Source organism: Pangasianodon hypophthalmus, chromosome 1 (genome assembly GCF_027358585.1).
Source record: "Pangasianodon hypophthalmus isolate fPanHyp1 chromosome 1, fPanHyp1.pri, whole genome shotgun sequence".
NCBI classification, from domain to species: Eukaryota; Metazoa; Chordata; class Actinopteri; order Siluriformes; family Pangasiidae; genus Pangasianodon; species Pangasianodon hypophthalmus.
Genome location: NC_069710.1, coordinates 27058556 through 27073310, shown reverse-complemented (window position 1 = coordinate 27073310; position 14755 = coordinate 27058556). Strand labels below are relative to the sequence as shown.

At 40.9% G+C, this 14755-nt stretch overlaps 1 protein-coding gene across 7 annotated transcripts in view; it reads left to right on the top strand.

Annotated features, from left to right (window-relative positions):
• pard3aa (par-3 family cell polarity regulator alpha, a) overlaps positions 1–14755 on the top strand; it is a 379511-nt gene that overhangs the window by 251072 nt on the left and 113684 nt on the right. For 5 of the 7 annotated variants that reach the window (XM_053233962.1, XM_034309095.2, XM_026944876.3 and 2 more), the window contains exons 16-18: positions 4137–4285; positions 7370–7414; positions 13032–13274. In XM_053233962.1, the coding sequence (XP_053089937.1) occupies positions 4137–4285; positions 7370–7414; positions 13032–13274 (437 nt within the window). The remainder of the gene's footprint in view (positions 1–4136; positions 4286–7369; positions 7415–13031; positions 13275–14755) is intronic. The other 2 variants (XM_026944879.3, XM_053233968.1) reach the window with 1 other exon arrangement.

Below are 14755 nucleotides of genomic sequence, written 5' to 3'. Positions count from 1 at the left end.
AGGAGACAAAGGAGACAAGAGACTCTCTTTTATACACTTTTATACACTCTTTCTTTCTCTCTCTCTTGCTTTCTTGCTCTCTCTCTCTTTCTCTCTCTCTCTGTGAGATGTCACAGGTGGATACTTATTTTCAGAGACAGGCCTGACAGTCTGTCAAGTGGCAGAACAGGAGACAGTGTCTGGAGCACACAAACCCCACCCCACACACACACACACACACACACACACACACACACACACACACACACACACACACACACAGAGTAATAAAGTTAGATATTGTAGGGGATGAATCATCTTAATTGCCAAGGGAAAATTTATCTTTCGTATTTCTTTGGAGAATATAATACTGTGCACCATCGTCAGCTGCTTACATCTGAAAAACATTTACGCGTACACACACACACGCACACACACGTACACACACTGCTGTCCCCAGTCGATTGCTTTAGACAGAAACTTCTTAATAGTTACACTTGTGCTTATGCAGTAATATTTACTATATAACATTGTAGGTGCTGCATCATCAGGCATCCTGCTGAGTCTCTCTCTCTCTCTTTCTCTCTATGTCTGCATCTGTTTTTTGGATTCAGTGACTGTAATACACTGGGATTCAATCAACAAAACCCTCATAGCATCGCTGTGAGCATAAACCACATGCACATCTTCAAAGAGAAAAGCACACATTCAGCAACTTAAGCTGTTAGAATAGCAGATGAAACCTTGAAACGTCTTTACGCTTGTGTTTTATGCTGCTCCCAGATTCAGCAGGGAAATTCTTTCTTTACTCTTGCTTATGTGAAAGATGACACAGGGGTCTCAAATTCTGGATGTGAAGGTTTTTTTTTTGGTTGTTTGTTTGTTTTAAATCTCCTGTTCTCCCTGTGACAGTTTTCTTCTTCTCAGTACGTAACTACAAGATTCCCAAATACACCTTGACAGTTATTTTCCTTTGACTTGACTTTATTACTTTATTTTCTTTAGTTTTCTACTCAACTGGGCGGCCCACTCACTTCCTCATGAAGTTTTCTTCATTTCTGTGTCCTCACCTACACCTTTCATATCACATTTTAACTAGTTTACATGCCACTGATGGCTCAGTGAGTCTCACATGTTCTCACTGGATCCACATGGGTTTCCTCTGGGTTCTCAGGCTGGTAAGTGGACTGGCAACTGTAAATTTTCCCTAAATGTGAATTAGCGAGCAAATATGTGTTTATATTCCCGTCTCGGGCCCAGTGTTAACAGGATATTCTCCAGATTCACCTCAACCCAGTCCAGGATAAAGCAGTTACTCAACAGTAATGAATAAATGAAGGCTTATGAGTTAAACTCATTTTACTAAAAAGCTGGAGTACATTTATTTAATCTGAATTTGCCGAGATCAATAGTGTGAGTAGATTTTGTGGACTTTTTTGTGGCATGGAAATTTGCATTATTGACCAGTAGCATAAACTCTATTGTTTTGTTGACCTCTGAAGGGATGGCCCTTTGTATTTGTATTTCAGGGCAGAAAATCCAAAACCGAGAAACATTTTGTATATAACTTCTCAAACTAACAGTAAATTATTCCATGATAAACGAGGTGTCAGTGTACGCAGTTGGTTAAGAGGCCGGATTTGATTGTATTACTCTTGTTTACTTTGTACTGTAAATTAGCTAGATTGCTAGCAACCAGCTTGGACAGATTGACAAGTAATTTGGAAATTGCAGCCCAAGGTGTCCTGTCCTCACTCAAGGGAATCACAAGTGGAAAATGCCAGTAAAAACTCGGCCAAGGAGCAGAACTGAAAGAAGCCGTGATGATGAAGCATTAGTGTGTGAGGCTTTTTGCAGGCGCAGTTGTGTAAGCGGAGTCTGACACTTTTAAACCTGAGAAACAGGAGGGAGATGAAGACTGAAGCCTCGGCATAAACGCTTGCCTCAGCACTTTGTTCGTTTAGGAGTTTGGGGGGAATGCTAGAGAAGCAGCAGGCCGTGAGCTCCAAAATGGGCTATAAATGAGGCTTAAGAGGATTTTATGTAGTTTTAATAGCTAATATGAGATTTAACAGGAACCAAAATGAGCTGACAGCCAGTAATGGCTTTCTTAATGTTTTAATTATGAAGAGTTATCACAGATATGATAGCTTTACTCATAAATGCAGTCATACATGCGTTCAAGTATTTCAGACATGGGCTGTGCATGAAAAATGCCGTTTTAATTAGATCACAGATCAGAAAAGGCTCTGAGATTTTGTCTTGCACTTATCTGTTTTGTTTCAGTGTGTCTCCTTGATTATGACCACTTTTTGTGATTCTTGAGCTTATGATTAATGTAATTAATATAGTAAAACACTATTTTGATTGTTTCAGAGTTTTAGTTAATCTTATATCCTTCTATTTTACCCTTATTGTCCTTCCTGTCTGCTAGAGAGAGGTTGTCTTCAGAATGATCAATAGTTTATCATGTCATGTGGTCTGACAGAACAGTGCTAGTTAAATGTCAGATTAGACATGCAACATAATATGATAGTTTAATGGTTATTTTCCTTAATATGGTAACTTTAACAAAAAAATATCTTGCTCCGACAGATGCAGCTTTTTCCTTGCTTACACACTTTGCTGAATTCACAGACACAGAAGGCAGCTGGAAGTTCATTGGGATGTGGAAAGAAGTTTACATTTCCTTACTGTCTTCATTACCTCTCTTCTCTTCTCTTTGAATTTGTCCTCTTCTCTTCTTTTTATTTCATCCTCTTCTCTTCAATTTTATTGTCTCTTCTCTGTTTCTCTCCCTGTGTTGGTAATAAATGGTGACCCTAAGTTGTGTGTTCAGTGTAATAATACGCACTTGAGCAAAGTAGCCACTATGCTGTGAAATGATATGACTCATTAATCAGAAGTGAAATATGGGTCAAAATAAAACCTATTCCACCTTTCAATATTCCACTGAGGACTTTTATTGGTCTTTTTATTTATTTATTTATCTCTCTCTCTCTCTCTCTCTCTCTCTCTCTCTGTGTGTGTGTGTGTGTGTGTGTGTGTGTGTCTGTCTGTCTGTCTGTCTGTCTGTCTGTCTGTCTGTCTGTCTGTCTGTCTGTCTGTCTGTGTGCTTTCTATATCTGTCTGTTTCAAGTATTAACATATAGTACCTGCTGTCATCTATAGGCATGTGTGAGACATGGCAGTATGCCAGCTTAACACACACACACACACACACAGACACACACACAGAAGCAGACAAACAATATTATCTGTAATTACTCTCTTTCTCTCCTTCCCGGCCTCCTCACCAGTGTTGCTTTTTTTTTTGTTTAATTTTGTGTATTTGTTCATTGAGCACACACCCTGCTGTTAAAATCAGCTTAGCATCAGTGTCTCTTTTTTATTTTGTGTGTGTTTGACAAAGAGCAGAGGAGAAGTGTAGGGACCTGAATAATGCATCCATCCATCTCTTTCTCGTCTTCCTGTGGAGCTTCCTCTCAGTAGCCTTTCACAGCAGTGGGCTGTCTCACTCATGAAGGATGTTAGTATGGTTGATGGAACAAGGAGCAGTTATTGTTTTTGTTATCCCCTTAATAACCAGGGCTTATTATTACCTTAATCTTAACCTTAATAACCACAGTATCTCTTCAAAGGAAGCAAGTAGTTTATGCAGGTGTTTTCAGCACTGTCGTGCAGTGTAAACATATGTAAACACAGTTTGTGTACCTTTTTGAATATGAAGGCGTTTACTCACCTTTTTTGAGTTTACCCAGCAAAAAACGCAATTGCTTTTTCTCACAGTTTCACTTTTCATTTGCGTAAAGGTAAACGCACTTTCAGTTTTATCGCCCCAGACACACGTTGTTCTGTCAACATTCGCTAGGCCTCTTGTTGCTCAAAGTTGTGATCTCTCATTGAATAGAAAGGGCTTTGCCACATCTAAATTTTGAAGAAACTGCACTGGCTTCACATCAGCTATTTGCTTGTAAAGCTAGCAGTCATGCTTTACAAAAAGGAATGAGATAGATATGATCATTCGGAGTGATGAAATAGAGAGAAATTGAGGATCAAGTAGGCAGATATGGAGGTTTGAGCATTGGTTTTGCAAATAAAATTCCTCTCCGTCTCTCTCTCTCTCACTCTATTTCTATCTCTCTCTCTCTCTCTAGCTCACTGAGTCCCGACACAGACCCTGATGGTGCATTTCAGAGGGAGGGCTTTGGCAGACAGAGCATGTCGGAGAAAAGAACCAAACAGTACGGAGACACTGCTCAACTCGAAATCATCAAGACACGCAAATCCAAGAGCATGGATTTAGGTAACATTACTTATAAAAAATATATATCTTTCATCCTCCTCGCAGCCTCTCCCATCTCTGATCTATTCTCAGGGAGCTGTAATTAATGTGAAAGCATTTCACTCCTGATGTCTACATGGTATAAAGTCATGCCTTTTAATGAGGATTGGTAACATACTCAGTTAAAACATGTTGCATGTATTACACATATTACATGTACTATATACAGTCTACTGTGCAGAGATTATTAATGAAACCATCAAAGAAGTGCTTTTTGTGCTCCAGCCATCAGCATTAATTATGATTTTATGTTCGTTATGAAGAGACTTAAAGCCCCTGTCAACTTTTTTTTTTCTTCTCATTTTTGTGCATGAGCGACCAGGAAGCAAACTTCACCCAACTAAATTTTTTTAGCACTTTATATACACATTTTTTAGCATATTAGGTTTCACTTGTGCACAGTGAGTAGCTTTAGCAGATAGTAGGCATGATGCTTCTGGACACTTTTGGACCACCACTTAAAAATATATTATTGAGTATGGATGGATGCAGGAAGCAGCAGCAATCAAGTGTATGCAAAATGGATTTTGCTGCTGGCTGTTGCCATCATGACTCAGGATATGTGTAATGTGAAATAAACCAGTACACCTCTGCAACATTTTTTTTTTGACTTGCAGCTCATGCAAAATGTCCGCAAAATGTCATACCCTCTTCTGTGTGACTATCAGGTTGCCATGGAGATGCTGATCATTATGCCATGAGACATGCCCACTCTATTCTGACCAGTCTGAATATTATTTTAGTAATTTTGAACTTAATTAATCTGTATTTAATAATACATGTTTATTTAATATAACCTTTGTAAATGCTTAATAATGAGTTTCTGTAAACATTTCAAACACATCCCTGTTGACAGAGGCTTTAAGATTTTTATTGCCACAGTTATATAAAGTTTTACGCAAAGAAAGCTTGGTGTCATTGCCCTGAAGACACAGTGGTAAAGCACCAGGGACAGATGGTCTGCTCAGTGACTGTCCTCTTCTGAGGAACATGGACAAGCACTTTGACTGCATGTCCCAGAAGACCAATGAAAGCTGCCGCTCCAGTGAACGGATAATTGGAGGAGATAAATCAGCTTCCGCTGCCCCTGTCCCATTCGACTTAGTCATCATGAAGACCCTCACCTCCTTGAGCTGGCCTTGATCTCTAAAAAGATCCAGATACTTCTCCATCAGAACTCCTCATCTCTCTCTCTCTCTCTCTCTCTCTCTCTCTCCCCCCCTCTACCCCTCTCTCTCTGCAACTTCACACAAGTGACGTGAGAGAAAACCGATCCAGCACTCAGGCAGAGAGGGTGGGGCCCGAAAGTAAGAAAACAGCAGATAAGACTCATTTTAGTCTCCTATCCATGCCAGACTGCATTAGGATATCAATTAAAAGCAAGCCTGTGCTCAATCAGGGCCATTAGTAAGGCTAGGAGAATCCTCCAGTGTGTAAAGAGTTCAGAGCCTCGCTGCAGCCTCTCCATCATGCTTTATCAAAATGCTCCATAATTGTGCTGTCAGCTCCCATTGGGCCTAATGAAAAATTGATATGTGGAGTGATGTCCCACTGATGAAACAATTATGCCACTCTTCATCAAAAGAAAGTGAAGTTTGAGAGGCTTTTAGAAAAAGTCGTCACCTTTTAGCTAAGTTCATTTACACACATGCACACACACACACAGTCCCGAGGAGTGTTAAGTATTTCTGCGCAGGCGATTGTTAGCAGTACGAGTTTTCAAATCTGAATATGTGAATCAGTAATTAGCTCTGCTACTGGGATTAAGGGTTTTAGTATTCAGTGATATTGGCTCAAGCAGTTGCTTCTCCTGGGTATTGCCTTAATTATACTCAAGGAAAGTATGTTTATTTATGGTCTGCTTTTGGAGCAATCTACAATGACATCTTAAAGAGCCTTCAGTCCCACCCATATGTGTATGGATATTATTTAATGCAACCAGCATTTAAAAAATATATATTTAAAAGAAGGCAAATATGATTTGTAAACACTCAGATTAGGACACCAGGCCAGTGGGTGGCGATAGTATGTTATAAACTGTTATTTTAAATGCCTCAAGAATAACATTAATAGTCTTAAAGAGGGCAAAAAAGCACAGATTCCTATATATGGGTTAAAGATGAGGTGGAACTACTGCTAAAGGTTACACATGAATATAAAATGTTCTCCTGGGTCTTATCAAAAAACCTTTTTTTCCCCTGTCCACAAGAAAACACTGAGGGTGTTTTCGACACGCTTCATTTTAATGCCCCAATATTGTGTTTTTTTGTGTGGACAGGAGGCCAAAAATGGATGGCACAGGGCCTCAGTCAGAGGTTCCTGAGTTAGCTAGCTCCCAGAACTAAAGACTCCTAAAGACCTGAGCAGGAACTACTCACCCTACATCACTTATGAGCACCATTTTATTTTGAACTTTCCACACACTGATCATTAAAAAGCTCTTTCCACTCCCAGAAAATCACCTGTTCTAAGTTCACACAAATCAATTTTCCACAAATGGCCTTTTCTTTTCCCCTCAATCATATATATTCTCCTCTCCGTCTGCTCTTGCACTCTTCAGATGAGGAGGATCTTAAACAAGTCTGAGAGCTTTTTCAGAGATTATGCAGAATTGTCTGCATGCCTGACACTTTGAATTCTCTCAGATTTCTGAAAAGACAGAGAGGGAGGGGAAAAAAAGGATGATTGGTTCCACGTCACGCATGAGGGCTATGAGTAATCACCTAACACTATAACCTGTTCCCCAGTGAATATGAAGGCCTGTGACAAAAGCATGATATCCCATATCTGGTGTGTGTGTGTGTGTGTGTGTGCGTGCGCGTGTGAGCGTGTGTGTCTCTGTATGTGTGTGTGTGACTGTGTGTTTGTGTGTTTTGTTCCTTTTTGATTTGTCTTTCTGTCTCTCTACTCTTCAATGATTTGCATGCTTCTCCTGACCTTTGGAAATGACACTAATGGAAAGTCAGTTTGTAATGCAGCATGGGAACTGGGAATGCTGGAACGTCTTGCACTAACCCAACACAATTGTTTATGCCTCTTTAACAGTAGCTGACGAGATTAACCTCACACCCCGCCCAAACAGGACAGAAGGTAAGACAACCAATCGTTGACGCCCGTCACTCCTGCACCACAGTAGGATTGGCTTGTCTGTCTGTGCTTGGGCATGCTAGTGCTTAGCAGATGAGCTGGGGTGTTGATTTTTTATTTTTTTTTATTTTTTATTTTTTTTAAATCATTGTTTGCTCAAAGCAAATTTTGCCAAAGTTCGTGGGGACATGCTGTAATTTTTCAGCATAGAATAAAGCAATGATATCTCTATTAATGAATTCACTTCTGAAAGTCTCTGAAAGCCAGGTTAATTTTAATTATTATCACTGTCTCCTAAATCAGGCATTTGTTTTTCTATGTTTAGGAAGTCTCTTGAAGTAATTGGTGTATATTTCCTCTTAAATTGGAATGAGTGTTGTGGTGTTAAATAGCATTTTGGCTGCAGTTTAGCAAGCAGCACTGCTCGCTCTTCAGAGAGTAAGATAGAAGAAAACATTAATTAGCCTGAGAGGTGTTTCAAATGGAAAGAGGAAGGAGATGGAAAATGAAGGAGGTGTGTGTATGTGTGTGTATATGTGGAACATGCTAGGGGGCCTTGCTTGGATCCCATTTTGAAATAAAGACCCTCAAATTCAGGCAAGACTGTTTGACTGCAATTAATCCATCACTGTCAAGTGGCTGAAGTTATGTACTGTAGTCACAGCACAGGGAAAACACATGTCCTGGCCAGCAGGAGTCCAGGCGAAGCCCTGGGTAGAGTTCAGCCATGCAGAAAAGTGTTCTGTAACAAACATATAGCACTGCCAAGAATGGCGGCAGAGAACCATATTGACTGACTCGAGTGTAGGCCATGGTGCTCAAATGGATGGTGTTTCCATGAAGAGCAGCTCTATATAATTTAAAAATAACGGGTTTCACATTGAAGGAATTGAACTCGGCTGCCACACCTGGAAGTTATTCCATTTGTTAAAATATCTCGCGAAGCATTAAATGTCCTTAACACTCATCAAAACCACAAACGGTTCTTCCCTAGAGAATGTGCACGTTGCACCTCTGGTGTCCTGGCTTCTAGTCATATAGCAAGAGAACACCTGGAAGTATTTAGACTCCCTCACCATCTCCACAACCCCATACTAGTTTATGTTCAGTTGTAAAATTAACTGGCCCACAATCACAGCAATGAATAAGCCACCATAACCCATGCCGTGTTATAAGCGAATGAACTGTGTGTCCTTGTGGTTTGGTAAGGTAAGTGAATCCACATGGTTCAGTGCAGTTGCAGTACAGATTACAGGTCAGGTTCAGGTTTGTGAGAACAGAATACAGAGGGATGCTGTGAGCATGATATTATTAGATGAAATTGCCCTGCGACGATTCAGCACATCCTGCCCCATCACTGATGGCATTGCAGTAATGGTACATAGGAGTGCTGTAAGTGATTGAGCTCGGCCATCAGAAGTTAATTAGGACAGGTGTAAAGAAGCAGGGGGAAAAGCTGTTTTCTGGTGTGCTAATGATTCTGAACAGGCTGGCACAGCAGCTCGGGCGACCCCGGGGCCCCTTCACCCTTACTGGGATATGGGAACATGACTTCCCCCTGGCCAACACGGAGCTATTCTTAGCCTAATCAACCTTTCAGAGATACTGTTAGAATCTCAACTGGCTGAATATATTACATTTAATGGATCCTGTGTCCATATATACACGCACACCATGTGAGCATTACGTATTGCCTTGAGTAATGGCCTTTAGAAGAAACATCAGAGTCATGCTAACGAGGCAGCAGCTGCAACCCTTACATTAACCACTGACAAGTTATTCATGAAGCTTATGAGACCTGCTTTTAACATTTAATGATAATCATGCCTCACCAGCGAATTGTCCTGGTCGCCTTTGCGGCTGACTAATCAAAAAGATGTGGGGAGTATATCTTATCAAAGTCTGCACTATATTTTTATTGTGACTGTAACATTGCAGTTACGCTGCTTTATCTACGATTATGAGGCCTCTCTGTTTCCAACCTGAGCAGAGAGATGGAGAACAAAGACATGTTTGGGTTGGTGAAACCTTTGTATGTTTTTTTTTTTTTGTTGTTTTTTTGCTATTTTTCCTTCTGCTCTTCCCCATGAGTGACAGCAAGCTCTGTATTAGATATGTGATCAGAATCATGAAGCAGTCCTGCCTTTTGAGAGATGCTTGTCAAAAGCCTGCCTGGCTTCAGATGAAGAGAAATACAAAAAAAAAACTGAGCGAGAACAATTATCAGCTTTTCTTTCGTTGATGATCTTCACTCCGATGTGACACAATGCTGGAGCTCATGATGCAGAATGTCAAACGGGCTCAGTGGGATGATCATTCTAAGAGTCTGAGCAAAGCAGATGCCATTTGCGTTTCCTCGAACTGTAGCAGCCTTCTTGCCTTCATTTGCTGCATCCTATTGTGTTTGGCACGCATGCTGCTCCCATGATCTGGAGGAACAGGCCTGCATGTAAGCTTCAAAATGCCCCATTTATGCAGTATTTAGAGTATCTTGATTAAGTCTGCTTCTCTGCCAGCATATGGGGAGCAATACTGTTTGGATGCAAGCCGGATTTTCTTGTGTGCCTTTTCATTTTCCTGCAGTAAAAAAAAAAAAAGGATCCTGCTCTCCAGTGTCCTTCATTATGAAAGAAAGATCTTTTGGAAAATGAGCGAAGGTCTCTGCTTGTGCAGTTGTGTAAATATGATTGATTGTCCTATAAATTAGCTCAGTAATTAACTGTGCTCAATGAAACTGGCTGTTTTTTAAACGGTCGTTTGATATATTTAAAATATCAGGATTATAACCAGATAAGGATTATTCACATAAAAATGCACCCAATATACATTTGAAACAGATTCAGTCTAATCCTTTTGAAACCACTTTAAGAGGTCTGAGAAGGATGTTTTTGCCAGATGTTATACATTCATCTTGCATCTGACAACCAAAACTCCTTCCAGTTATGTCACCTCATTTCATACATGATCCATGACTGCCTAAGTTGTTGTTAAAAACAGCAAAAATGGTGGGTTTTGGTACAGCCATCACAGAGGTTTGACGTAGGGAGGTTATTTGCATATCACAGTCAGATTACAGTCTACCTAACTGGAGACACATTTGACTACAAGTGTAAGTGTGGTAAAAAATCTTATCAGGATGCAATCTAGATACAAGATATGTTAAATGTCCAGGTGTAAATGGGGGCCTTTTTGTTAAATATGTTAAATGTCCATGTGCATTATGAGCGATATTGATTAGCATTCATTCTACCCTGGATAGTAGTCCACTGTTAAAAATGATGCATCTCCTTGGGTGGCATTGACCGTGCTGCAGATGGAGCTCAGTGTTGGTGCACTGGGTAAAGAATCAGTAATCCACACCATTTTTATATCTGCTTTCTGTCCTCATTGTGATAGAAGACTGAGCTGATATTTCCAGCACAAACACAGCAATGTTTGCTAGGAACCAGACTGACAGAAGGCAATTCCAGATTCTACATCTTGCCTGAGGTCAGAGGTCATCTTCACACCCTCTGAACCATCTTTGTTTGCACTGACTTCATCTAACCATACGTGAGAGAATTCTGTGGAAGAGCTGTTACTGCTTTTCCATCTCTGTGTTCTCTCTTTAATGCAGGAAGAGCTGCTGTGATTTGAGTCTGGTTCTGGTTTGCTTGGTTAAAGGATCAAGAGCAGATTAGCTGCATCTAAAGCTGCTAACGCTTGTGAAAGAATGATAACAGTAACCGTTCCAACTTCATCAGCATGCTGCTTCCTACCTCCAAATCACCAGCAATTCTACACTTCTGAAGTCTACGAAGATGTGTTTGAGCAGACAGAGGAGCTAATAGATTTCGAATTGTTTTCAACAGGTGATTGGTAGTTTATTTTGCTAGGCCGATCTCTGTTTTGCTTCACAGCTTTCAACCCGGAGATCCGCTCTGAGCTCATCAGCTACCGAGCATGCTCCATTTAGCCCACTGAAAATGAGCCGAGACGCTTGGTGGAAAGGAAGGCAAAGCAGTTTGGGGGGTGAGAAAGAAGACCATGTGGTGTAAAGATGGGAGAGAGAGTGATCGACAGCCATGTTTACACAGAATGTCACCATATGTTTGATGATGCTATGCAAACGTACTTTTTAGATTGAAATCCAGGCGATCTTTGAGAGCCCGAGCTTCAAATGGCTCAAGCTGTGGAAACACTGGTTCCCACCAAATAGCCAAAAAATAGCTTTTGATGGAAAATAAACGTCCAACAGCATGCTGTTGTTCATAAGACACGTACACGCTGACATAATGAAATACTGAGGTCTCGCTTAACTAAGCTACTCTAAACAAAAAACAGCAGCCATTGGGGGAAAAAAAGTAATTCTGGCTGTCTGACGAGCTGTGTTGGCTTTAAACAGAAGGAATGATGGCTTGAGCTACAGCTCTGTAGGCCGTGTGGGATTTTCTACATCAACAGCTCTACTGTTTGACCTACCATGCTTCATGGGAGGAATGGCACTTCTATCAACTCTGTCAACAAACAGAAAGAGTAGGCCTGGCTGCGGTCCTTTGAGTAGAAGCCTTCTGTCATTCATGCCATGTATATTTATATATTTATATATCATTTGCATGTTAATTATATTTGTGTGCATAATGAAGATCCATTATGCTGTACATATCAATGAGATGTAGTCACACGGACCAGTAGCTCTGCCCTATTCCTGCTCCTCCTTGAGCTGTATATGCAGTTGATACCTTTTTTGTCTTTGTGTGTATTTCTTCTTCATTTTGCAAATTTGTCTACGTTTGTGTGAGTTATTGTGTAAGCTCTAAACATTTATCTTATCCAAGGCACACAGGTGGCTCAGGGAATGTGTGTTTGGCAACCGCTCCATTTACGCCTACCTGTACCCACACCTCCCACACACACAATGCGCACACACAATGCGCACACACACGTGCACCAATCGTAGATCCAACCAACAATTGCTTGCTCATTGTGTCTCCTTGCTGAGGCATCTCTGCCGAGCCAGATTAATGCTCTGTCTCTGCTGGAAGTTGTTGTAAGCTGGAGCAATGTGTTTCTGGAGAGCTTTTGGTAGGCCCGGCATACAGATCATGGAGTGTGTTAGTAGTATGAGAAGGTTATGAAGCAGAGAGGAGCAGGGACGAACAGGGAGGGAGGTCTCAGTGTGGATTTGAATGGGCTAGATTTTGTGTGTTTAGTCTGTTCTTCTATTCTCCTTAGCTTCTAAATCTCCATAGCCCCTTTCTCTCTTTCCCTCGGCCGCCCACCAAAGATAATGGGCTTCAGGCTTGTGCCATACATCAATGCCTGTAGTCTCACTTTCTGTATCTCTCCCTCTGTGTTCTGCCTCTCTGCAGCTGCTTCTCTCTCTAAAATGTTTATATACTTTGCAGAATTATAATATGAGACAGGCATATTTAAAAATTAAGATGAACGGCACTATAGAACCTCAAGAGCTTGAAGAAAAGTAAGCATAGTGATAAGTGGAATTTCCATATTCTCATTTATCTCCCATCAGGGGAGTAGTTGGTTTAAAAGATTTTTTTTTTATAAATGTCCCCATTTTAAAGATAGAGGAGCCATTTTATTACCATTTTGGGTTAAGTGTCCTCTCTCTTATCCTAAGGTAACTCCACAAGAGATGTAGGGCCCAATCTGGGCCTGAAGAAGTCCAGCTCTCTGGAGAGTCTCCAGACGGCCGTGGCAGAGGTGACGCTCAATGGGGACGTCCCCTTCCACAGGCCTCGTCCCAGAATCATCCGTGGACGTGGTTGCAATGAGAGCTTCCGCGCAGCTATCGACAAATCCTATGACAGACCTGGTATGAACGTGGTGGGTGATGAAGAGGAGGATGAAGGCATGGAGACGTGTAAGTGTTGGGACAACAAGGGTGTCTCTCATTGCAGTTTTTTACATGATTGTTTTAGTTTCTTAAATAGCAGGTTCTGTCATTTCTGTTACTATTAAAAAAAGGATACCATGATATCAGATACTCAGTAATTTAACATTTTTGATGTCAGATGGTACTGTAGCCACCACAAGAAATAATTACATGATGTGAGGAATTTCTCAATTTCTATCTAGGTCAGGCTTTCCCTTACAGAGTCCACATCCAATCAGCTTCTGCTTTACTCGCATATTACTATTCATATCAGCAGGGTCCGAGTGAGCTTCGAGATGTCCCTGCTGTCTGTTTTCACTCCACTGGGGACTCCTCATTCTCATCTTCCTCTTAATGCTTTTAGACTTGAAGCAATTGGGAAAGCTTTGTCCTGTTTACTGGCAGAAACAGTTTGTCCTTCATTTCTCCTTGCAGTCCTTAGTGAATAGAGCAGCAGCCTTTTTTATATTCCAGCTATTATGGATGTCCTTGTTGAACATTTATCTTTATATGCTGTTATAAAATTTTAGCTGTACTGAAAGTACTTTGTTCTGGGTGCATGTGTGGAAACAGCACTGCTGGTCCTGAAACAGCCATTGGCGACTCTTTGCCTTCCTTTTCACTGAACCTGGTGTTTCATTACTCACAGTCATGTTTTGGCAGCAAGACAGAGCTGTCAAACAAGCCAGACCAGGTAATAACAGCACCTTGCCGCAGGAGCCTCCTTGTTCTCCATTAAAAGCTTCTATTCAACAGGGTAGAGACATTACTTAAAAAAAGGCAAATAATTTTCCTGAGCTGCTTTGTTCTGCTGTGTTGTTTCTGCATGCCACTAAATACTGACTTATCTTTCCCTGAGAGAAATGAGGGGCAATAGATTCTGCCACAAAGGTATATTGCATTTCTCCCTTCCTGATATTCAAATAAGTCAAATGCGTTTTTCAATTTAGATAAAAGCAGCCTGCCTGTGTCTGTCCCTGAGGTTAATAGTCAGAGTTGACTGATAAGGGCAAGCATTCTTTCTTCACGCTGACTTTTATTTACATAAAATCCCACGTCATCTGGGGAAAAAATGTGTCAGCAGCAGATATCCTGCCAAGAAGAAGAGAAGATTTGAGCTGGGGATTTTCTCTGTTCTGCACTTCTGAAATAGCAAACTTCAGTGTTACGTTTCAAGCAGAATGACAATTTCATGAATCCATCTGTGACTTGGGAGGGAAGAAATGAACACCTAGCAGGATCAAAGTGAGGAGGCTAATGATGGGGCATCAAAACATTTATTTCTCTCGTACAGCACAAAAGTTTTAATTACTCTAACTCGGGTCTTTTTTATATTGCAGTCAAATGACAAGCTCAGAAGATGGCTGCTTAACTTGCTGCGATGGCTGTTTTGATGGAAACACTATTGATCTGTTGAAGCTGCATTGACTTCAGTGTTGCATCTCTTTGTTAGGCTAATGACCAATGTT